General features: G+C 44.5%; 1 protein-coding gene across 1 annotated transcript in view; it reads left to right on the top strand.

The window, feature by feature from the left end:
* LOC143942156 (uncharacterized) overlaps positions 1–26,191 on the top strand; it is a 1,285,630-nt gene that overhangs the window by 917,180 nt on the left and 342,259 nt on the right. Inside the window, exon 17 of the mRNA XM_077463417.1 lies at positions 5,102–5,266. Coding sequence (XP_077319543.1) covers positions 5,102–5,266 — 165 coding nt within the window. The remainder of the gene's footprint in view (positions 1–5,101; positions 5,267–26,191) is intronic.

Below are 26,191 nucleotides of genomic sequence, written 5' to 3'. Positions count from 1 at the left end.
GCAGAAGGGCAGCAGTCAAGTATAATATCCTTTCTATATTTGGAAGAAAGAATATTATACGTGTACAAGCCTATTACCATACCACTGATACCAGTCCTGAAAAGAACCTTTGTGGAACTAATAGTAACAGCAAGTCTTTAATCTGACCCTCACTGCCTGACAACACTGCTTCCTTCCTGTCCCTATACAAAGTGGCAAAAAAGAGTAGACTGGAACGATTAGTGGTTACTGGAACAGCTCTTTTGTGGACCTGATAGTAACAGCTAATGATGATGATGATGATGATGATGATGATGATGATGATGATGATGATGATGATGATGATGAAAGACTAATCTGGCTGCCCCTGTAGCACACACCGTCCTTTCCCTTTCTCTAAACTGACAAAAGACACTCAGGCTGCTGCAAGAATCAGTAGCACAGCAAACCTATATACACCTAACACCTATACCAGTCCTGAAAAGAACTTTTGTGTACCAAATAGCTAGCGTTTTATCTGTCCCTACTCCACACAGCAACCTTTCCCTATAGTGACAGAAGAAAGAATGTAAAATGGCCACCGGATCGGGTGTATTTATAGGTTAGGGGGAATGTCCAAGTGTCCATGTGCTGTCATGTCTCAATTGGCTGGCCTGTACCCCATGACAGACGTGTCATCATAGGTCAAAGTTCTTTTACACATTAAACACGCAAGTCCGCCGGGGCGAACGACGGGAAAAGGCGAGCGAACGTGCGGACCGCGAACGACCGAAATTCGCCGCGAAACGACCGCCAGGCGAACCGTTCAGCCATCACTATGTGTGAGGAAAAAAAAGAAAAGAAAAAGGTGGATAACTGAATAAGATGGTGAAAGTGAAATGGATCAAGGTGCCAAACATGAGTGATATGACACTGAATGCTATCTGCATAAAGTGAGGGAGTAGGATTATGGTAATATTACTAAAGTATAATATTGTGTGGGTTAAGTAGTAATGTTAGTAAATGAATGGGTGTCGCATAAGTACAAGGATTACCCAGTCAGAATCATTCCAAAAGCTGCACTTACCAAGCACTCCATCAGTCTTGTATTGGTGTATGACAGCACTACCAGGGAACACCTCAGGATCTCCTGGGAGCTGTGGGATTTTAAAGTATCTGCATGATTTATATAATGAAAGGTACCTGCATTTGAGCTCAGACAAGTGGAATCACTGTTTGAGCATAGGAGTATATCCTTTCCCTTGGGGTGCAAAAAGTTATCTTCTTTGCCTCCCCCCTCCATTTTTTTTATGTAATTGATGGCATTGTATATGCCTTTGGCTCCTTCAACCAACAATATACCTATATTAACATATCTGTAAATCATTTTATTTGTACTACTTTGCATGCATTGCAGTGTTTTATTTTTTTTTATCCCCTTTTTTTTCACTGTTGGCTAATCCCTCTTATAATCAATATAACTAACGAATAAACTACGCCATGCTATGTATAACTAGTTTAATTCTTTTACAATATGAATCCATTAATTACCAAGTAATAAGCCTACAGCTGCCAAGCACTTCTATATACTCCCTCTAATATTATTTAATGATGAATTACAAAAAGTTTTTTTTTTGCATGTCCATCTGCAAGTGTTTTATCCCCCATCCTCCTCTCTGGGTCCCAAAACGTGGCCCCCTGCAAGCTCAGTGGACTATGCACCCACCCAGAGGGCACGGGGGGAACATGTGGCAGTGATGGGATCACTGGATGGCGATAATCCTGCAATGCCGGTTCATGCGACACGTCCTCATGTCCTCACACACCCATTGGTAACTATATCTCTATATGCATGGAGACATCATTTTGCTTAATTTGAAATACTACACCCTATACTATATCTTTAATTAGATATTTTGACATTTCCCTAGAATATAAATCCCCCTGAAGAGACCGGAAATCGTAAGGGTCGAAATGAATCAGGGTTTTTCATGTGGATACATATGTTACGAATATAATTGGCAAACCATGCCTGTACATAGAGTTTTTTTGCTATGAGTGATGTTCCATGTTTGTATTTGTCGCACTACCTATATGGATGATGTATTATTGTTCATTTGGAATTACCATTGTCTGTTAAATAAATTATTTTTTTACATCAACTATTTTCACACCAACTCTCTGCTGCTAAAAAAACCCCTGGGGAAATTTCCTGTGTTTTTGTCGTATACTTATGGGTTATGCAGCTTTGAAGGCTCCCTTATTGTGTTATTTTTCCTTTTTAAACATTCCCATAGACACCCTCCTAAACCTTGTGGGTGGCCTTCCCAGAAGAGAAAAGCTGTTATAGCTGCAAAGGGTGGGCCAACTCAATATTGAACCCTACGGACTAAAGGCCCATATCCACTATACGAAAATCAGAAGTAAAATTGTGTCCAAGTGATCTGACGATTTTTGGATCATTAGTATTGTGCCTTCGATAGCCGATTCTGATTTTTTTGTCTGAGAAAGCTGGATGTGCAAACTATAAAAAATGTTATCATGCTAGATATATTTTATCTCCTGGTTGTCTCTATATATCACCAATGTCAGACAGTTCTCTAAAGATGGATGTAAAAATGAAATATCTGCACTAAAAAACATGAACAACTTTGTGAAAATCTAATGAATGAAAACCAGCCGCCAGCAGGAAGTCTGATATATAAAGTACAAATAGTATAATATAATTCTATGTATAGAGCCCTACACTTAGTGACACAATGTGTGATGAGACAAATGAGAAATCTGCAACCTACAATGTGTCCGAATACCAACACTTCTAATGTAGATGTGATAACTCCACCAATAGTGATCAATAATAACAATTCAATTCACTACAAAAATGCACTTTCATACATGTGAGGAAAGGCAGATCTCCTCCAACCTATTCACAGCTACTTCAGTCTATATAACATATAATGTGCAAAAATACAAAATCACCCGACTTATCCAGACAATGGCTGCCATCACATTACATAGAAAGGAAAAACCCTCCATGTCACTGCCTGGACTCCATCATACACGGCTGCAGTCCGGAGCAGTGTGTGCTCTGAGTTCTGTGTATACTCCTGTATATGATGGAAGTGTACAATCTGTGATTTTATATATATTATATATATATATATATATATATATATATATATATATATATATATATATATATATATATATACATTTTTTTGTTTTATTTTTAAGTATCTGTGAATAGGTTGCAGGAGATCTGCCTTTGTTTACATTTATGAAAGTGCAATTTTGTAGTGAATGTAATTGTTATAGCTGATCCCTATTGGTGGAATTTTCACATCTAGTATAATTTGGAAGACTGCAGCACTAGTATATAACATTCACACAATATAAATGTGAAAATATAACAATAAAAGTGAGACTCCTCTTCACAAAACTCCCTATAAGTGTATATATATAACAATGGTATGGAGACTATTTCACTGATAACTAATGAAGAGAATTTATAATCAGCATATATAAAATTAGTGCAGCAATATTAGTACAAATTTTCAAAAAATGTCCAAATAAAGAACGGTAATAATAAAATCTTCTCCACACCATAAGATCAAATCTTCCACCATGATGTTCAAAGGAAATCCCAAAGTGCAATTGTCATAACGGGTAAGGCGCTCTGGCGCACAGTTATGCGCAATAGGAATGCGCTAAAGTGCACAAGCGCACACACAGGATGTGACCCCTCGCTGACCTATAAAGGAAGTGAGGTCATCCAAACACACTGCTGGTTCGTCTTCAGCTTCCTGTGATTCCCACATCTGCTCTTGTGATCTGTATTACCCGTTGTGACCCGGATTGCCTCATCGACCTCGCTGATCTTCTCCTGACCTCTGGCTTGACCTTGGACTCCCACTTTCTGAACGTGTTTGAACCTCAGCCTGCATCTGGACTTACCTGCTATCTCCTGTGTTCAACCCCTGGCTTGTCTTTGGATTATCCTTCTGTCTCAGTGTTCCTGGTACTTGTGGTCTTCTGATCTGGACTGTGTTTGACCCCTGGCCTGCCTCCTGGATTCTGCCTTTGCCTTACAGACTTGCTACCATTGCTACTAGACCTTCCCACGGGACATCACCTTTCAGATCTGCTCAAGCTACCTGCTGATCTACTAGCAAGTGACTGTCCTACTGGTAGCTTGTGCCTCTTGGTGCAACCGCCCTCTGTGCCACCTTCAGGGGTTGTCTGCGCCAAGTCGCAACAGCGACCACTCTCAGCATCTTGGCCTCGTTGAGTACATTTATATGATAACAATGGTGTCACTTTTAGGCCGCGTACACATGCGGGGACTGTTCGCCCAACTTTGTCCACTGAACAGTGTTTCGGCAAACAGTCCGCTCGTGTGTGGGCTTTCAGCGGACAGTTTCAGCGAACAGTCCGCTGAACAAGGTTTTTCGGAAATTCCGAAAAACTGTCCGCTGAAACCTTGTTTCAGCGAACAGTCCCCTCGTGTGTAGGCTTGTTCGTCAAACTAAGTTCCGCGCATGCTCAGAAAGGATTTACACGCCGAAAGTTATAATGCAGTGTATAGGACGTTGTATTTTTCGTCCCGTCGTACGTGCCGTTCACGTCATCGTGCACGGTTTCAGCAAACTGTTCGTCCGTCGTGTGTGGCCATGTCCGTCCATGCTAATTTTGAGCGGACTGTTTGCCGAAACTGTTTGACGGACAAAGTTGGGCGAACAGTCCCCGCGTGTGTACGCGGCCTTAGTCAATGAAGTTTCCACAACATGAGTGAGACTTCTGTGACCATCAAACTGAATCCCCACAACTGAATCCAAGACTTAGCAGAAGGTTGGAGGTGAAAGCCTAGAGGTCAGTGTGAGTATGTATGGTCCAATCCCCATACAGGAATAATGAATGGATCCCACCACCTCATCCACTTCTCATGTCACATTTATTAATTGGGATCCACAAAAAGAGAAATCCTCCAATAGTGTAGATGATCGATCGTGTTTTCTAAAGTGATCTAATATAAATGATTAAAGAGAGATGAGAGAAATGAGTTCCATTCATGTAGAGAATAGTTACATTCATTCCTGGGGAGAAATTCATTTTCTTCTGGTAACATTCTTCTCTTCTTCTACAGATTGTCCTCTAATCACCTGACAGACAGTTCCTGCCCCCACCTGGCATCTGTAATAAGAAATAACCAGACACTGAGGACACTGAACCTGTCTGGGAACAATCTGGAGGGTCCTCATTTCAGGGATCTGATGGAAGCTCTGACAACAAGCCGGATAGAGGAATTACGGTGAGTATAACAGGACTGACTGAGACAATAATATTCTGAGACAGTTTTATATCTAAACCACATAAATAATATAGAAATATGAGAATGTCATCAAATTCCATCTTTAGGCTCCATAAGGCTCCATGCACACTGGGCTTAAAAAATGTCAGTTTCCTTGGCAGAAAAAAAACTTTCATATAGAGAGTTTATTGTACAAAGTTTAGATGAGTTTAGGAGAGTTTTGCATTTTTTCTCCCAGAAAGCTCCAATCAGAAACACAAAGCAGAAGAGGTTTTTTCCTGCCCCAAAATGTTGAGCTCAAAATGTCTGTAATCATCCCAATGTGTATGGAGACATAAGAGAACATGGAGCTGCTTGTACAGGCAGAACACAAAACTCCTGTAGTAGCAGCATTTTTTTTAAGCCAGTGTGCATGGAGCCAAAATATCCATTCCTGGACTGTTACACTATATTACCAAAAGTATTGGGACACCCACCTTTACACACACATGAACTTTAATGTCATCCCAGTCTTTGTCCGTATGGGTCAATATTGAGTTGGCCCATCCTTTGCAGCTATAACAGCTTCAGCTCTTCTGGGAAGGCTGCCCGCAAACCATTCCATGACCATAACCATTCTTCCAGAAGCACATTTGTTAGGTCAGGCACTGATGTTGGATGATCAGTAGTGATCAATAATAACAATGTAATTGACTACAAAAATGTACTTTCATACATGTGAGGAAGGGCAGATCTCCTCCAACCTATTGACAGCTACTTCAGTCTATATAACATATAATGTGCAAAAATACAATATCACCCGAGGTATCCAGACAATGGCCGCAATCACATTACATAGAAAGGAAAAAGCCTCCATGTCACTGCCTGGACTCCATCATACACGGCTGCAGTCCGGAGCGGTGTGTGCTCTGAGTTCTGTGTATACTCGTGTATATGATGGAAGTGTACAATCTGTGATTCTATATATATTTAAGGATTATGCACTATGGAGGCTTTTTCTTTTCTATGTAATGTGATTGCGGCCATTGTCTGGATACCTCGGGTGATATTGGAGATACTACCTGGAGGTCTGACATTCCGTGGCACAGTCTGTTCTCATCGGAAGCCGGTGTCCCATCATATAAAGGTCCCCCATCGGATAGTGTGAGCTATGTACTGCGTATACGCAGTACACAGCAACACAGATTCCGAAAGTTGCAGAGGAGGAACGGAGCCTGCGCCGTGAGTCCAGGTTCTATCCCCACCATCCAAATGGACATAGAGTATGAATATAAAAGAGCCAAGCGCAGCGAGGCCGAGGGGCCCTCTAATTTTCACAACCCTATCTCCGCTTGGATGATGGGGCTACCACCTGCACTCACGGCGCAGGCGCCGTTCAGCTTCGGAGATTTTTTACGAAGCTTCATCTGCTCCGTACTGCGCATGCACAGTACGGGGCGGACACTATATGATGGCAGGACACTATCTGCCAGAACACCGGCTTGAGTGGAGTGGTGCTGCTGGAAGGATATAAGCAGGCGTGTCTGGGCCTTGCTTGTGGGGACAAACCTTTTGGTAAGTGACCTGTTTGCAGCAACTTCAGTCAACCTCCCCCACACCAGTGAGCAAAGAGGTCGAAATTGATCAGTATTGATTTAAACCATCTGGATGAATCTCTGTGACTTCTTATTTCTGTTACTGCACAAGTCACTGTATGGTGATTGGAGATTGAAGTAGTGGTGAATGGCTTGAAGGAAATCCGCTTTTATAATTTTTCTCTTGATGTTTTCCATTTTTTAAGATAACTTTGTTGCTCTTCATGTTTATTTATTTTTGCATATTATAAGTTATATAGATGGAAGTAGCTGTGAATAGGTTGCAGGAGATCTGCCCTTCCTCACATGTATGAAAGTGTATTTTTGTAGTAAATGGAATTGTTACATCTGATCACTATTGGTGGAAGTATTACTGTATTTATTGGTGTATAACACTTTTTCACGCTGAAAGTCGGGTGCAAATAGCGTGTGCATGTTATACGCCAATACTTCAATTTTAGATGCCTTGGAGGGGGTGGGACGAGAGCTGTCAGATTACATACAGTGAGAATCCCCTATTTACTTGGTGGCCTCTGTAATAGGAAGTCCCGTCTCCTGGGCCACCATTGGACCACTGTTCTGTCTATCATAGGAGATTCTCACTGTATGCAATCTGTCAGCACTTGTCCCACCCCCCTCCCTGTCCCCTCCAGGCTGCAGATGGGCACTGACCTTTATTTTGCTTCAAAGTTCCTTATTTAAAATGTATGTTTTTTTCCTGCAACTTCCTTCTTAAAACGAATGTGCATGTTATACGCCGATAAATACGTACATCTAGTATAATATGGAAGACTGCAGCACTAGTATATAACATTCACACAATATAAATGTGAGACTCCTCATCACAAAACTCCCTATAAGTGTATATATAACAATGGTATGGAGACTATTTCACTGATAACTAATGAAGAGAATTTATAATCAGCATATATAAAATTAGTGCAGCAATATTAGTACAAATTTTCAAAAAGGTCCAAATAAAGAACGGTTATAAAATCTTCTGCACACCATAAGATCAAATCCTCACCATGATGTTCAAAGGAAATCCCAAAGTACAATGGTGTCACTTTTAGTCAATGAAGTTTCCACAACATGAGTGAGACTTCTGTGACCATCAAAGTGAATCCCCACAACTGAATCCAAGACTTAGCAGAAGGTTGGAGGTGAAAGCCTAGAGGTCAGTGTGAGTGTGTATGGTCCAATCCCCATACAGGAATAATGAATGGATCACACCACCTCATCCACTTCTCATGTCACATTTAGTAATTGGGGTCCAAAAAAAGAGAAATCCTCCAATAGTGTAGATGATCGATCGTGTTTTATAAAGTGATCTCATATTAATGATTAAATAGATGATTGAGAGAAATGAGTTCCATTCATGTAGAGAATAGTTACATTCATTCCTGGAGGAGAAAATCATTTTCTTCTGGTAACATTCTTCTCTTCTTCTACAGATTGTCCTCTAATCACCTGACAGACAGTTCCTGCCCCCACCTGGCATCTGGAATAAGAAATAACCAGATACTGAGGACACTGGACCTGGATAAGAACAATCTGGAGGGTCCTCATTTCAGGGATCTGATGGAAGCTCTGACAACAAGCCGGATAGAGACATTACTGTGAGTATAACAGGACTGACTGAGACAATAATATTCTGGGACAGTTTTATATCTAAACCACATAAATAATATAGAAATATGAGAATATCATCAAATTCCATCTTTAGGCTCCATAAGGCTCCATGCACACTGGGCTTAAAAAATGTCAGTTCCCTTGGCAGAAAAACTTTCATATAGAGAGTTTATTGTACAAAGTTTAGACGAGTTTAGGAGAGTTTCGCATTTTTTCTCCCAGAAAGCTCCAATCAGAAACACGAAGCAGAAGAGTTTTTTTTCCTGCCTCTAAATGTTGAGCTCAGAATATGTCTGTAATCTCCCCAATGTGTATGGAGACATAGGAGAACATGGAGCTGCTTGTACAGGCAGAACACAAAACTCCTGTAGTAGCAGCAATTTTTTTTAAGCCAGTGTGCATGGAGCCAAAATATCCAATCCTGGACTGTTACACTATTTTACCAAAAGTATTGGGACACCCACCTTTACACGCACATGAACTTTAATGGCATCTCGATCTTCATCTGTAGGGTTCAATATTGAGTTGGCCCATCCTTATAACAGCTTCAACTCTTCTGGGAAGGCTGTACGCAAAGTTTAGGAGTGTGTCTATGGGACTGTTTGAACATTCTTCCAGAAGCACATTTGTTAGGTCAGGCACTGATGTTGGATGAGAAGTCCTGGCTTGCAGCCTCTGCACTAACTCATCCCAAAGGTGTTCTATCAGGTTGAGGTCAGGACTCTGTGCAGGCTAGTCAAGTTCCTCCACCCCAAACCCACTCATCCATGTTTTTAAGGACCTTGCCTTTGGCACTGGTGCGGAGTCATGTTGAGATAGGAAGGGGCCACCCCCAAACTGTTCCCACAAAGTTAGGAGCATGAAATTTTCAAAATTGTCTTGGTATGCTGACATCTTAAGAGTTCCATTTACTGGAACTAAGGGGCCAAGCCTAACCCCTGAAAAACAACCCTACAACATACTCCCCCTTCACCAAATGATTTGGGGCAGTGCACAAAGCAAGGTATATAAAGACATAGATGAGCGAGTTTGGGGTGGAGGAACTTGACTGGTCTGTACAGAGTCCTGACCTCAACCCGTTATAGAACACCTTTAGCATAAATTTGAGTGGAGACTGCGAGCTAGGCCTTCTCATCCAACATCAGTGCATGATCTCACAAATGCACTTCTGTAAGAATGGTCAAACATTCCCATAGACACACTCCTAAACCTTGTGGAGGGCCTTCCCAGAAGAGTAGAAGCTGTTATAGCTGCTAAGGGTGGCCCAACCCAATATTGAACCCTACGGACTAAAGGCCCCTACACACTATACAAAAATCAGTAGTAACGTTTTGTCAAAACGATCTGACGATTTTTGGATCGTTAATATTGTGCTTTCGATAGCCGATTCTGATTTTTTTTTTGTCTGAGAAAGCTGAATGTGCAAACTATAAAATTTTTATGGTACGTGAACTCAAAAAAGAAAGAATACATACAAAACTATTCAACACATTACATCACTTCTGAAGTTGTATTCTGTCAGATGAGAATTTTCGTATGGTGAGTAACCTCTTCACTTTCCATATGAGACTAGCATGACACAAACAAAGGGACGAACGGTCGTCAGAAAATCTGATGGTGTGTACGAGGCTTAAGACTGGGATGCCAGTAAAGTTCATGTGGTTGTAAAGTCAGACGTCCCAATACTTTTGGTAATATAGTGTATGTCTAAACTACATAAATCAAATAATAATAATGGAGATATATTTCATCTCCTGGTTGTCTCTATATTTCTCCAATATCAGACAGTTCTCTAAAGCTGGATATAAAAATGTAAAAATGAAATATTTGCACTAAAAAACATGAACAACTTTGTGAAAATCTAATGAATGAAAACCAGCCGCCAGCAGGAAGTCTGATATAGAGGTACAAATAGTATAATATAATTCTATCTATAGAGCCCTACACTTAGTGATAAAATGGGGGTTATTTACGAAAGGCAAATCCACTTGGCACTACAAGGGCACTTGGAAGTTGCAGTTGCTGTAGATCTGAGGGGGACATGCAAGGACAATAAAATACAGCATTTTATCTTGCACATGATTGGATAACAAAATCAGCAGAGCTTCCCCTCATATTTACAGCGACTGCACTTCCAAGTGCACTTTCAGTGGAATTTCAAGTGTATTTTGTACTTGTAGTGCAAAGTGGATTTGCATTTTGTAAATAACCCCCAAAGTGTGATGAGACAAATGAGAAATCTGCAACCTACAATGTGTCCGAATACCAACACTTCTAATGTAGATGTAACTCCACCAATAGTGATCAATAATAACAATTCAATTCACTACAAAAATGCACTTTCATACATGTGAGGAAGGGCAGATCTCCTCCAACCTATTGACAGCTACTTCAGTCTATATATCATATAATGTGCAAAAATACAATATCTCCCGAGGTGTCCAGACAATGGCCGAAATCACATTACATAGAAAGGAAAAAAGCGTGGCTTGGCCGCTGACCGGAATGGCCGCATAAGTGCTGAGCTCCTCTCATCCACTCAGCTACGCATAGCATCCAGCGCCATCCGCCACCGCAATTCCTTCCACGGAGCTCCAGGGATCACCCCACACCTCCGGGGACATGACCCGAGGCAGATCCGCCGTCCACGGGGTGAAGAAGCTCACAGACTTCTACATGAAGCCGGCCGGCGCGCAGGCCCAAGATGGCGCCGTTCGGGACGAAGGCCTCACTCCTCAACAGAAACCAGCGGCCTCGGCAGCACCTGCACCCACGGAGGATCATCTCTCTGACATGGAGGACTCTGGAGAGCGGCAGCGTTCGCCCTCCATGTCGCCGGCTGACAGAGGTAAGAGAGCAGCAATCTCCCCAGCACACTCTCCCTCTAAGCCTCCATTAATGAAGAAGCAATATGGCGCTGGCACTTGTAGTCCCACAGCAGCGCTGACTGAAACTAGCTCTTCACTGGCAGCTTACAGCACATCAGATAGCCCTGCATCTGAACATACACTGAAAGCCATGCTTCTTTCACTACAAGCTGACATGCAGAAGGAGCTCAGATCCTCCATTAACCATTTGATGGACAGAATGGAAGACATGGAAGAGCGCATAGATCATATAGAGCACCATCTCTCTGCTGCTACTAGCTCTCACAACACTGTAGTTGATATTCAGGATGAACATACCTCTGCGATTCACCAACTGCGTCTTAAAGTCGCAGACCTCGAAGACCGCTCAAGGCAGAATAATATCAAGATCAGGGGAGTCCCAGAGACTGTGTCACCCCCCGATATTGTCCCCTACCTGCACCAGCTCTTTCATAAGCTTATACCGGCTCTTACACCGCAGGAACTCCTTATTGACAGAGCGCACAGAATCCATAAGCCGCAGCACCTCCCAGACACAGTACCCAGAGATATCCTGGCTAGGATACACTTTTTTAACACTAAGGAGCAGATTATGAGGGCCGCAAGAACCATACGCAACCTCCCTGATCCCTTCGCTAAGATTCAGCTATACAATGATATCTCAGCCGCCACCTCACAGGCACGCAAGGCCTTCTCTCAAATCACTGCGATACTTATAGAACATAAAATCGCATACAAATGGGGTTTCCCCACCAAGCTTCTTGTAAACTACCAGCAACAACAAGTCGCATTTCTGACCCCCAAGGACGGTTTCAAACAACTACACAACTGGGGCATTGCCCCTCATGCTCCCCCGGCTCCGCCTCTGAACTCTAGACCTGCAAAGATCCCCCATAGATGGGATACGAAACCTAAATCCTGAACCTCCTAACATAGGGGGCCGCCCCCCTGGGCACCCCCCCTTTTTGGCAAGGCGCTTGACTTCTCAGGTTAAAGTGGATGACTGTTTCTCTCTCCTCTTTTGAACCCCCACACGCCGAACTGCCACTGTGTGCTAAGCACACGGCATTATTCTCTTCCCATATCTACCTGCGTACCTTATCCAAAGCCACCTTCTGTTCCTTCAGGAACCAATTGGATCCTTGGCTCACGTCTCTATATCTCCCGGTCATAGATATAGGTACATTACTACTGTTTGTTTGATTTATTGCAACTTCGTTTTTGTATTTTTTTTTTCTTTTTTAAAGTTACTGTTTGGTTACTTGTATACCTTGACTTACAATCAACGGTTGTTGTGTTCATTCTCTGCTCGCAGAGTTAGTATTTGTACTTAGTTCTGTTGTAAAGGTCCGTCAATTCCAGTACCATCTTGACAACTGACCCTAGCTGCTAATGTCCCTTACAATCACGTCCCTTAATGTTAAGGGACTGAATAGTCCTTTCAAGCGCTCCCTCTTATGGAGGGAAGCTGCGACTTCCCATTCTGATATCTTATGCATACAGGAGACCCATCTCTCTTCCCGGAACTCACCACAATGTTCCAATAAACGCTACCCACATATCTTTCATTCCCGCACAGATAAAAAAGTTAGAGGTGTTCTGATTGCAGTGTGCTCTACGGTGGCACTTACAGTTTCCAATGTAGAGCAAGACCCCGAAGGGAGGTTCTTGATCCTTTCCGCTTCCTTCAATAACAAACCCATGGTGATTGTGAACATCTATGCTCCCAACACTCACCTAAAGCCCTTTCTTAAGTCCATTCTCGCCAAAATACAACACTACCCGAAAGATCAAATCATTTTATGTGGAGACTTCAATGTGGTACCAGATCACGCATTGGACTCCTCATCCCCCAAAGGAGAAGGTCCTCTACCCTCTCCTCCTTTTTACATCTGGAAGAATTTTATGACCCCTGGAGGTGTCAACATGGTACTGAAAGAGACTATACGTTTTATTTCACTGCTCAGAGGTCATATTCCAGGATTGACCTGTTCCTGACATCCAAAGTGCTACTGCAAGCAGTTGCATCCACTAAAATTGGTGTAATATCGTGGTCTGATCATGCCCCCATCTCTATGGTTCTCAATCTCTCCCCTCCTACCTCCCCATTCACAATTTGGCGACTAAATCCCAACTTGATCAGCACCAAGGACATTAGGGAACAGGTCAAGACTGCCATAAAAGATTATTTCGATGTAAACCAGCACTCTGTCCCCAAGCCCACCACGTGCTGGAACGCACACAAAGCAGTCCTACGGGGAATTTTGCTACGACTAGGGGCTCAGGAGAAGAAAAAGCGCACAGCGACCCTTAACACTTATCTAGATAAGATAAAATCTCTAGAGAAGGTTAATATGAAATCCCCCTCTGCCTCCACGCACGCAGAACTCAGCAAACTAAGATCTGAATTGAGTACTTATCTTCAGAATAAACATGAATTCTATCTCCGAAAACTCAAACTAACTTGGTACTCTCAGGGTAACAAATCAGGGAAAGCTCTAGCCCAACAATACAAACACAGGACTGCCCAATCCACAATCTCCCACCTAATAGATTCTAAAGGTGACAGACTGACTAATCCTAGAGACATAGCCAACTGCTTTTGCGCATTTTATCAACAATTGTATAACTTAAAAGACTCCACGACGGATACGCAGCCCACGACAGAGAATATCCGGACATTTCTCTCCAACGTTACCCTCCCCTCCCTCTCCCCTTTTCAAGCTGCTGACCTAGCCTTACCTTTCTCACAGCTGGAAATTAAAAACGCAATTAAAAGTCTCCCCCTACATAAAGCCCCGGGTCCAGACGGTTTTGGAAACGAATATTATAAGACGTTTGTAGATGAACTGACCCCGCATTTATGCAATTCCTTTAATCACATGCTGGCCACAGGGGAGATTCCCTCGGAATCCCTAGAAGCAACCATCTCCACCATACATAAACCAGGGAAGGCCTCGTATGACCCGGCTAACTATCGCCCTATCTCATTACTTAACACCGATCTAAAAATGTATGCCAAGCTTCTTGCTACCAGACTTTCACAACACATGACTTCCCTCATACACCCGGACCAGGTGGGCTTTATTCCCCGCCGCCAAGCCTCAGATGGCACCTGCAGGTTTGTAGACCTTATCCACTGGGCAGAGCACAGTCGAACGCCTTCTCTGCTGATATCACTGGATGCAGAGAAGGCGTTCGACAGAGTCCATTGGGGTTATCTTGAGGCAGTTCTCCGGAAATTTGGCATAGAGGGCGAGTTCTTAAAAGCTATTCTAGGTCTATATACCTCACCTACTGCGAGGGTCCGCACTTCCGGCATTCTCTCAAATCCCTTTAGAATCACTAATGGTACACGCCAGGGCTGCCCACTCTCACCTTTGATTTTCGCGTTAGTCATGGAGCCTCTGGCGCAGTCCATCCGTGCGCACCCCCATATACATGGTATTAATGTGAAAGATACCTGTCATAAGATAGGCCTCTATGCAGACGATGTCATCATTGCTGTCTCTGATCCAGTGAAATCCCTTCCTACCCTGACTGACGTCCTCCATAAATTCAGTGAAGCTTCACTTTACAAATTGAACCACTCAAAATCAGCCATGCTTGGCATAGAGATTTCGCCAGCGCTCAAAGCAGAAATTACTAAAATAGCACCCTTCTCCTGGGCTCCCGGCTCATCCCTGCAATATCTAGGCATTCAACTAGTCTCTCCCTCCTCTGGTTTGTTACGAAGTAATCTTATCTCTTTATTCACGAAACTGAACAATTTATCCTCTAATATGACCTCCTTGAAAGCTTCATGGGCTTGTAGGATAGCCCTAACCAAAATGTTTCTCCTTCCACATGTTCTTTATTTCTTTCGAACCCTCCCGCTTCCGATTCTCTCGGCTGACCTAGCTAAACTGCAGCGTACCTTAGATTCGTTCATTTGGGCAGGACGTAAACCCCGCTTGAAATCTTCTGTTCTAAGCACTCCCTCTACCTCAGGAGGGATGGGCTCGCCGGACGTTAAGAAGTACTACATCGAAAGGAAAAAGCCTCCATGTCACTGCCTGGACTCCATCATACACGGCTGCAGTCCGGAGCGGTGTGTGCTCTGAGTTCTGTGTATACTCGTGTATATGATGGAAGTGTACAATCTGTGATTCTATATATATTTAAGGATTATGCACTATGGAGGCTTTTTCTTTTCTATGTAATGTGATTGCGGCCATTGTCTGGATACCTCGGCTGATATTGGAGATACTACCTGTGTTTTGGATCCCAGATAAATGTCTGGCCGAGTTATCTGCACCTGGTCTAATTCAAATGTCCATGCATGCATGTTTAGAAGGAGTACACTGACACACACTGTTCAGTGAAAAGCTTTCTTTATTGCTCTGGGCATATAGCCCCCTTTATAGTAAGATATGACTCATTGTTTGCAAAAGCATCATCTCAGGTGTATTCTGTGCTGTCAAGATCTGATTGGAGGACCCTTATCTAAGGGGTCGTCTGGCCAGTTTCATCCAGGTTTCTACTGATGGCTTGCGGACTCCTGGACTCACTCCAATGGGAGGGGGGTCTCTAGGTGAGGCATTTTGAGTAAGGAGATTCAGCATATATCCTTACATAATAGAAAATAGTCATTTAATCAAAGTATTAAACAATCCATAACAGTCCCCCCTTGAAATGTCTATTTCCTATTCTGTCCCTAGTAGGTGGTCTAACTCATCTGTCCTCATGTGCCTTGGAACTTTTTTCTTGCTGTACGTTAGACGGGTGATGGCTAGCCCATCACCCCCTTGCCACAGTCTTTGCACATATGGAAGTCAGATGCTTTCCCTATGGTTGAATGATCTTATAATTTGTAGATATGGGGAGGGACTGTAATGGGCATAGGGCTTTTCATAGTCCTCATCTTCTGCATCCTGCTGCATCATCACTGGGGTCGCTTGGTCAACTGTTTTGCCTAGGAATTTCTTTACACATGGAATAACATAACATACTATAGTAGCTAGAAAGACCAGAATAACTAGTATTACAGTACCTATCCAAGCCAAGGTCTTCTGCCAACCACCCAAACCACTGGTCCCTTGGCTGATCTATACCCAAATTCAGCTCTACTGATAGGCTTTCCAATATTTTATGGCCAGGGTGACCTTACCATTTGGACCGGTGTTGTCAGGTATGTATTTATGTATAGCATGTCCCTGTACCTTCTATTATTTTACAAACAACCCCCATTCTCCGCTAAAATCATGTCCAAGGCCGTCCTATTCTGAAATGTCATGTAAGATGTGGGTGCTAATTGGTCAGCAATCCCCTGTAGGGCGTCTCTAGTGTAATTTACAAACCACTGCTGGTTGTAATATATGTAATTTATCCAGTCTACATTTCTGTTGACAGTAATTATGGGAATCGGAGACTCAAAACCTGCCTTTACTTGGTCTTGGGCTTTAAATTCATTCGGGACCCCTATGGCATCTATATGCACATGTGGGTCAAAACTTCCCTAAGGAGCACTCCTCTTAGTGATAGCCACCTGTTGGGCCCTCACCAGATTTAACAGAAAAAGGATATACAATGTAGACATCATGGTGCAGTCAATGTCTTGTCCTCCGGACTTCGGACTTTCTTATGCCGCGTACACACGAGTGGACTGTATGGCATACTTAGTCCGTCGAAACACATTTCAGCGGACAGTCCGCTCATGTGTGGGCTTCAGCGGACTTTTTCAGCGTGCAGTCCGGCGTACTAAGAATTTCGGTTTGTTCGAAATTCTGTCCGTCGTACTCGCATTTCAGCGGACAATCCGGCCGCGTGTATGCCAGTCCGCCGAACTTTTGAAATGAGCGGACTTTTCCCGCCCGAAGAAAAGTCCGCTCATTTCGAGCGGGTATCCAGGTAGGCGGGGCCCGCGAAGGAGACGTCGCTGGCCCTGCCGCCTGGTATGGACTTAAAGGGGAACCCCAACGCCGAAAAAAATCGGCGTGGGGGTCCCCCCCAAGTCCACAACAGACCCTTGTCTGAGCACACTACCCGACCGGCCAGGAAAGGGGGGCGAGCGAGCACCCCCCTCCTGAGCCGTACCAGGCCGCGTGCCCTCAACATGGGGGGTGCCACCCCAAAGCACCTTGTCCCCATGTTGATGAGGACAAGGGCCTCTTCCCGACAACCCTGGCCGTTGGTTGTCGGGGTCTGCGGGCGGGGGGCTTATTGGAATCCGGGAGCCCCCTTTAATAAAGGGGCCCCTGGATACCGGCCCCCCACCCTATGTGAATGAGTATGGGGTACAATGTACCCCTACCCATTCACCTGTAAAATAAAAGTACAAAAAAAACCACAACACACGAGATAAAATACTTTATTGCACAGCTCCGGGGGTCTTCCCGCCGGACTCCTCCGCTATCTTCTTGTAGCTCTTTTGCTAGCGGAGGAGTCCGGCTTTCTTCCTCACCGCCGGCCTCTTCTCCCGACTTCGGGGGTCTTGTCCCCCTCTTCGGTTTTTCTGCCGGGCCACCGCGCCTTCTTATAGCTCTTTTACAGGCGGTGGCCCGGTCTTCTGTCGCCCCTGCCGCCTTCCATTCTTCTTCTTCTCCTTCTCCTTCTTCTCCAGGAGATGTTGACTCAACGCTCTCTCCGGCCACAATGCCAGGGCCGCGCTGCGCGGCCACTTATATAGGGAAAAGGGGCGGTGTCACATGGCTTTATGTCACATGGGTTGGTGTCACATGGTGACCCCGCCCCCTTACGATGTCATAGTCCCCATGTGACATCAACCCATGTGACCAACCCATGTGACATAAAGCCATGTGACACCGCCCCTTGCCCCTATATAAGTGGCCGCGCAGCACGGCCCTGGCATTGTGGCCGGAGAGAGCGTCGAGTCAACATCTCCTGGAGAAGAAGGAGAAGAAGAAGAAGAAGAACAGAAGGCGGCGGCGGCGACAGAAGACCGGGCCACCGCCTGTAAAAGAGCTATAAGAAGGCGTGGTGGCCTGGCAGAAGAACCGAAGAGGGGGACAAGACCCCCGAAGTCGGGAGAAGAGGCCGGCGGCGAGGAAGAAAGCCGGACTCCTCCGCTAGCAAAAGAGCTACAAGAAGATAGCGGAGGAGTCCGGCGAGAAGACCCCCGAAGACGGAAGACCCCCGGAGCTGTGCAATAAAGTATTTTATCTCGTGTGTTGTGTTTTTTTTGTACTTTTATTTTACAGGTGAATGGGTAGGGGTACATTGTACTCCATACTCATTCACATAGGGTGGGGGGCCGGTATCCGGGGGCCCCCTTATTAAAGGGGGCTCCCGAATTCCGATAAGCCCCCCGCCCGCAGACCCCGACAACCAACGGCCAGGGTTGTCGGGAAGAGGCCCTTGTCCTCATCAACATGGGGACAAGGTGCTTTGGGGTGGGGGGGCCGCGCAGCCCCCCCTTCCCCAAGGCACCCCCCCATGTTGAGGGCACGCGGCCTGGTACAGCTCAGGAGGGGGGGCGCTCGCTCGCCCCCCTTTCCTGGCCAGCCGGGTAGCGTGCTCGGACAAGGGTCTGTTGTGGACTTGGGGGGACCCCCACGCCAATTTTTTTCGGCATTGGGGTTCCCCTTTAAGTCCATACCAGGCGGCGGGCCAGCGACGTCTCCTTCGCGGGCCCCGCCTACCTGGAGACGCTCTCAAAATGAGCGGACTTTCCTCCGCGTGTGTGGGCGAGTCCGTTCATTTCAAAAGTAGGGTGGATAGTACGGCGGACTTAGTATGCCGTATTAGTCCACTCAAAAAGTGGTGTGTGTGGGCAAGTAGCCCGTTCGGAAAGTCCGACGGACAGTCTGGCGGACAGTACGCCAGACTAAGTACGTCATACAGTTCGACCGTGTGTACGCGGCATTACAGTGGAAGGGGTGGATTCAAGTGTTTTTTCCAGCCAACTTTACAGATTTGCTTGTGGTCAGCAGCACCTGGAAGGGACCATCATATCTGGGTTTCAAGAGAACTTTTTCTCACAAATGTCTTTACCAGCACCCAATCTCCAGGTAGTAGTTGGTGTGTTCCTGTATCTATCTAATTCAGGATCTGGAATGTAAGAAAACACCTGGGCACGTATTCGGGTTAATTCTTGTGATAATGTGGTTACATAATTAGTCAACACATCATACTGCAATTATAACTGTGGAAAATAACAACCAAGTCTAGGGGCTAAATCAAACAAAATCTCATAAGGGAGTAGGGGAGTGTTCTCCCCTTGGTGTGTATCTGATGCTGAACAGGGCAATGGGCAGGCTGTCCAGCCAATGCATACCAGTCTCTTGGGCCATTTTTAACATTCAAGTCTTTAATGTGTCATTCATTCTTTCTACCTTCCCGGTACTCTGGAGTTGTTAGGCTGTGTGAAACTACTGAGGCCACGTACACACGGGCGGATTGTCTGTCCAACTTAAGTGTTTCAGCGGACAATCCGCTCGTGTGTGGGCTTCAGCGGACTTTTTCAGCGGACAGTCTGACGAACAAAGTCTTACGGAATTTCCGTAAGACAGTCCGTCCAAACTTGGTTTCAGCGGACAATCCGCTCGTGAGTAGGCTAGTTCGACAGACTAAGTTTGGCGCATGCTCAGAAAGGATTTACACGGCGAAGGTTGCATTGCAGTGTATTGGACGTCAAATTTCTCGTCCCGTCGTACCGTTCATGTCATCGCGCACGCTTTCAGCGGACTGTCTGTTCATCGTGTGTGGTCAAGTCCGTTCATTCAAATTTTGAACGGACTGTCTGTCGGATTGTCTGACGAACTTAGTTGGCCAGACAATCCGCCCGTGTTTACGCGGCCTAAGGTGTACTCAAATCATCCAATCTTTGGCATTTGGATGTGGTCAATTTTTTTCCACTTGAAAGGGTACAAGGGCTTTGCCGGGTGTTTCTGCGGCATCTTCTCTGTACATCCCGGGTTACACTTTGCACAAATGGTGCATGACTTACAGAAGTTGCTAGTCAGTGGAGTGATTTCTAAAGCTACATTCATAAGAGTCTTTGACAGATGGGCAGCTCCATGTGCCCATTGTACCACAGCCGGGTACATATTCCTGGGTAAGCAAGGCTTCATGTTGCACTCGAATAGTCCATCCTTGAGGGTTGCTCCTCTTCGCTTCCAGCTTTCCTTCTCATCTGGACTTGCTGCTTCCTGTCGTTTTTTCAGATGTCCACTGGAAGAGTCTGTAGGGCAAGCACGGGGTGGTCTTCTTTTTCCACTCTACTGTCCACTTCTCGTGGACCGCTGGCTGCCTGTTTGGCAGTTGATTCGGCTAGATGATTGCCTCTGGCTTCCTTCGAGTTCAGTTTGCTGTGTGCTTTTACTTTCAAAATAGCCACTTGGGTTGGGAGAAGTAAGGCGTCCATCAGGTCATTGATAGCTGGACTGTGTTTCACAGGTGCTCCTGCAGCTGTCAGGAATCCTCTGGCCTTCCAGATAACACCAAAGTTATGGGCAGCACTAAAAGCATATCTTGAGTCTGTATGAATGGTGGCTGTTTTTCCCTCAGCCAGTTTATATGCTGTAGTGAGTGCTTGCAGCTCTGTCTCCTGTGCAGACATCCCCGGTGGTAAGGCTTCAGGTTGTAGAACCGTGTTAGGTCTGAATTATGCAGGGGTTTTTCACACACATTGGGAATATGTGTGGTTTCCAGCTGCATTAATTGAAAACAGTCATGGGGTGGACTCGGCTCCTCCTCTATTCCCCCCTCGTGAAGTGGAAAAAGGGTTGAAGGGTTCAGTGTTTGACAACGTAATAGAGTAATGTTGTCCAATAGAAGGAGGGAACATTGGAGTCTCAAATGTCTGGCAGTGGACAGATTTTTAGGCTGGATCTGGTTGAGTATGGCAGCAATGTCCCAGACATTAGGATACAAATAGCTTGAACTTTTTTTCTTAGTCTGGAAGCCCTAAAACAGGAGCTGACGAAATGTCTTGTTTGAGGGCCTCGAAGTTGAATATTGCCTCTGAGGACATTTGGAAGGGCTCAGACTTCAGGGCATCATAAATGGGTTGCATCAGTAAGGAGGCTTCCGGACCGTAGCTTCATAACTGCTTGGAGGTCCTGGACCATTCTGTACTTGTCTGGTTCTCCCTTAGGGATTCTCGTCTTCACACGGAACAGAAGTGTGCTGTATGCAGATGTACAGGGTATCAGGGCGCCATTTGACATGAGGGCTTTGACATGCTGTGAAATAGATTTGCAGATTGGGATAACTTTGGAGGGTTTGCGGGGCTGCGGAGCTCCAAGTTTCAACTGCACCATGACTGGTGGCACCTTTAAATGTCCTACATCCTCAGCTTCTGTGGACCATAGCAGAAGTGTCCTTAATGCCCAGTGGAGAAGAGATAGTAACAGATCCATCTTCAAAGAACACAATAGAAGCCTGAAGTCTGGACAGTACATCTGCTCCCAAGAGATTGAGTAGACAGGTGGAAGAGACAAAGAATCGAACCAGAAGGTCTGGGTACTTTCCAACTTGTAGGGGGTGGGTCAATGGGTTAGTTCTGGGAGTTCCATCTATGCCCACACAAGATATGTCAATATCAAAAAGGTATGAGTGGTCAGGTAAATCCTCTTTTCTAATCACGCTTCTGGCTGCACCTGTGCCGCTTAGGAAAGGGGTTGGATGTCCCTCAATGGGTAGGGTAACCCTCGCTAATGGGCCTTCTGAGTTCTTTGAAGAGGTTGCCCTGACATGGGTTAGTGACACAGGCTTGCCCAATTCCTAGCATAGGAGATCAAGGTGTTCCAAGGTGGGATGTCCAGAGTTTTGATATTGTTGCTGCTGCACACGGTACTCCGGTTGGGCCATGGTGAGGCCTTTTTGGATTGACTCCTTGAAGCATCTGGCTGTGTGCCATATGTGTGATGAATACCAAATCTGAAAAAAACTTGTGACAGTCCTGTGTAAAACTTTTCTACTGACTCCGTTTTGTCTTGAGTAACATCTTGGATACCTCTAGCTTGATCAGACAGTCTGCCACCAGCCCACTCACGCAGCTACTCACAGAATTCCACACCAGAATTAAAGGTATTGTCCTTGACAATCCTCACATCACGGAGACTTTTCTCCATGATGGGACAGTGAGCATCTCCAGCTTTAATTTCACATAAACTGACTATATTTCTTATTACTGCTAAGTAGGGTTTTTTTCCACTGCCTATTACTCGGCAACTTTCATCAGGAGACTTGTTTTCCTGCAGAAAACTCTCCATCTCTTCTATTAATTGTTTCCTGTGAGTAGTCTTTGCCACACTTAAAGTAATAAAAACATTCTCATCCTTTTCTTTCATTAACATTTGCATATTTCTTCATAACTACCATTCTAAACATATCTTCTCTTTTGTACTGTTTCATTGTCTAACTACTGTTTCTCTCAACTTGCACAATTCCTTTAATATTCTAGCCTGCTAGAATAATAACTAAATCAACCCGGTCCTGTATATCCCACACATGCAAACATCACGTTATACCAGTAATCTCACCGCCTGTCAACAGTTAACATCCCTACAGACAGTCTCTCACACAGGGATCTGAAGGGAGGGGTCACCTCACTCCTTGCAGTGAAGCGCAAGGATGGGGGTGAGGAGCACAGCTGCAGAATGCTTCTGTCATGCTCAAAAATGAGTCTTCAGGCTTATATTTCTTTTAACTCAGAGGTACTTCTCAAACATATGCATTGCCTGATATAATTCTATTTTGCTAGACCCATCAGTGATATGCATTATAAAAATGTTGACAGGCTCATAACTAGAGTTTCATCATATTGCATAATTTCAAATAAATTCCAATATTGCACACATTATACTAGGCTTCTGCAGTTTTCAGTAAACCATTGTCAGGTAACGCCCCTTGTTTTTTCTTCAGTATTTTCCACCATTCCTCCGGCTGCAATCTACCCCCTGGAGGAATGGCGACGCTACAAATCTTCGCAAATTTTTTTTGCTTTCTTAACATCATTCCCCTCCCCCTCTCTCGAGTTTCCCTTTCTCTGGCTTAACCAATTTCTGCCTCATTATTTTCTGTCTTGATGACTGGGATATTTATGTGTCTGCTCAGGATTTTAGACGGGTCACGAGGTTGCCTTGGATTCTGAAAGGGTCTGGCAATTCCTCTATTCGTCACCTGGTACCGGTTCAGACTATATCCCAATCTCAAGTTAACGAGGACAAAACAGATAGTACCACAGAGAGGGGTTTTGTCTACAATGCTCGACTGCCACCTGGGTCGCCCCTGGTGCGTCTTCCCAAAATGTAGACTCAGTCGCGGTTCTGCCCGTCCAAGACGGCCACAGAATAGGGGTCGGGTAGTACGTGACCACTCACTTCCCTCAACAAGACATTTAACAGACAGATAAGTACAGCAGTTAATATTCAACAATGAGATCCTCAAATTTTCACTTCCCTCTGTTTCTTCTAAATCTCCCACTTGTTCAGGACACCTTATCGGTTCCTGTCCACTCTTTCTACATTCACTTTCTATAGACCCAATTGACCTTCCAACATCCTTCAAAAATGCTAAACATCAATCCACATACACAATTATAACATGACATTTGTATGAATTGTAATAGATGTGTATGCTTGAATTATAACAACCACACAGCCACGCTACCTGCGTCCCTGACGCCCCCTTCTGGGTGACGTGCTATACCACACCATCACCTTTACCAAAGGAGTTTATCCACATCCCCGACGCCCCCTGTCCCTGACACCCCCTTCTGGGTGAAGTGCTACACCGCGCTAATACCTTTCCAAAGGAGTTTGTCCACGTCCCTGACGCCCCCTTCTGGGTGAAATGCTACACCGCACTAACACCTTTACCAAAGGAGTTTGTCCACATCAGCTGGGACCCAGCTGTGTGTCAATCTCTTTCAACATCACAGACCCATACAACACAATCACAGACTCATACAATACAACAACACAGCCTCATACAATACAACAACACAATGTTCTTATAGGCTGCAGATAATCAGAATACAGGTTCATATAATGGACCTCGGGCAAGTATTACCTGTCTTTTGGCGACCTCCGGCAGCCGACGCGGACACAGAGACGGACCCACACGGGAACGGGATATACTAGCAAGATATGAATGTGATATTTTACCGTATTTTCAGAGTTGATCAGTCTCTGTACCTCCCGTGGTGATTCCTCCTCAGTGGCCTCTTGGTCGGCTGTTCCTCCGGTTCGCAACCCGAGAGCCCCACGTTGAGCTGCCAAGCTGTTTTGGATCCCAGATAAATGTCTGGCCAAGATATCTGCACCTGGTGTAATTCAAATGTCCATGCATGCATGTTTAGAAGGAGTACGCTGACACACACTGTTCAGTGAAAAGCTTCCTTTATTGCTCTGGGCATATAGCCCCCTTTATAGTAGAAGATGACTCATTGTTTGCAAAAGCATCATCTCAGGTGTATTCTGTGCTGTCAAGCAGAGATTGGAGGACCCTTATCTAAGGGGAACAGGTTTTCTGCTGATGGCTTGTGGATTCCTGGACTCACTCCAATGGGAGGGGGGTCTCTAGGTGAGGCATTTTGAGTAAGGAGATTCAGCATATATCTTGACATAATAGAAAATGGTAATTTAATCAAAGTATTAAACAATCCATAACACCTGGAGGTCTGATATTCCGTGGCACAGTCTGTTCTCATCGGAAGCCGACTTGAGCGGAGTGGCGCTGCTGGAAGGATATAAACAAGCGTGTCTGGGCCTTGCTTGTGGGGACAAACATTTTGGTAAGTGACCTGTTTGCTCACTGGTGTGGTGGAGGTTGATTGAAGTTGCTGCAAAGAGGTGGAAGATGATCAGCATTGATTTAAACCATCTGGATGAATCTCTGGGACTTCTTATTTATGTTACTGCACAAGTCACTGTATGGTGATTGGAGATGGAAGTAGTGGTGAATGGCTTGTAGGAAATCGACCTTTTTACCTTTATAAACTTTCTCTTGATGTTTGCAATTTTTTAAGATAACTCTCATAGCTCCTCAAGTATATTTATTTTTGCATATTATATGTTAAATAGATTGTAGTAGCTGTGAATAGATTGCAGGAGATCTGCCTTTGTTTACATTTTATGAAAGTGTATTTTTGTAGTGAATGGAATTGTTATAGCTGATCCCTATTGGTGGAATTATCACATCTAGTATAATATGGAAGACTGCAGCACTAGTATATAACATTCACACAATATAAATGTGACTCACTATCCCCTCTGGGCTGCAGATGGGCATCGATCAGGCTGCATGGATGGCAATGGCGGGGATACAGATGGGCACTGACCCTTATTTTGCTTCAAAGTTCCTTATTTAAAATGTATGTTTTTTTCCTGCAACTTCCTTCTTAAAATGAATGTGCGTGTTATACGCCGATAAATACGTACATCTAGTATAATATGGAAGACTGCAGCACTAGTATATAACATTCACACAATATAAATGTGAAAATATAACAATAAAAGTGAGACTACTCATCACAAAACTCCCTATAAGTGTATATATAACAATTGTATGGAGACTATTTCACTGATAACTAATGAAGAGAATTTATAATCAGCATATATAAAATTAGTGCAGTAATATTAGTACAAATTTTCAAAAAATGTCCAAATAAAGAACGGTAATAATAAAATCTTCTCCACACCATAAGATCAAATCCTCCACCATGATGTTCAAAGGAAATCCCAAAGTACAATTGTCATAAGATGCACACGGGTAAGGGGCTCTGGCGCACAGTTATGCGCAATAGGAATGCGCTAAAGCGCACGAGCGCACACACAGGATGTGACCCCTCGCTGACCTATAAAGGAAGTGAGGTCATCCAAACACACTGCTGGTTAATCTTTAGC

This window comes from Lithobates pipiens, unplaced genomic scaffold (assembly GCF_037356315.1).
Source record: "Lithobates pipiens isolate NorthernLeopardFrog02 unplaced genomic scaffold, aLitPip1_a1.2 Scaffold_30, whole genome shotgun sequence".
Lineage (NCBI taxonomy): Eukaryota > Metazoa > Chordata > Amphibia > Anura > Ranidae > Lithobates > Lithobates pipiens.
The sequence above is the reverse complement of the archived record's forward strand: the minus strand, read 5'-3'. Positions and strand labels throughout refer to the sequence as shown.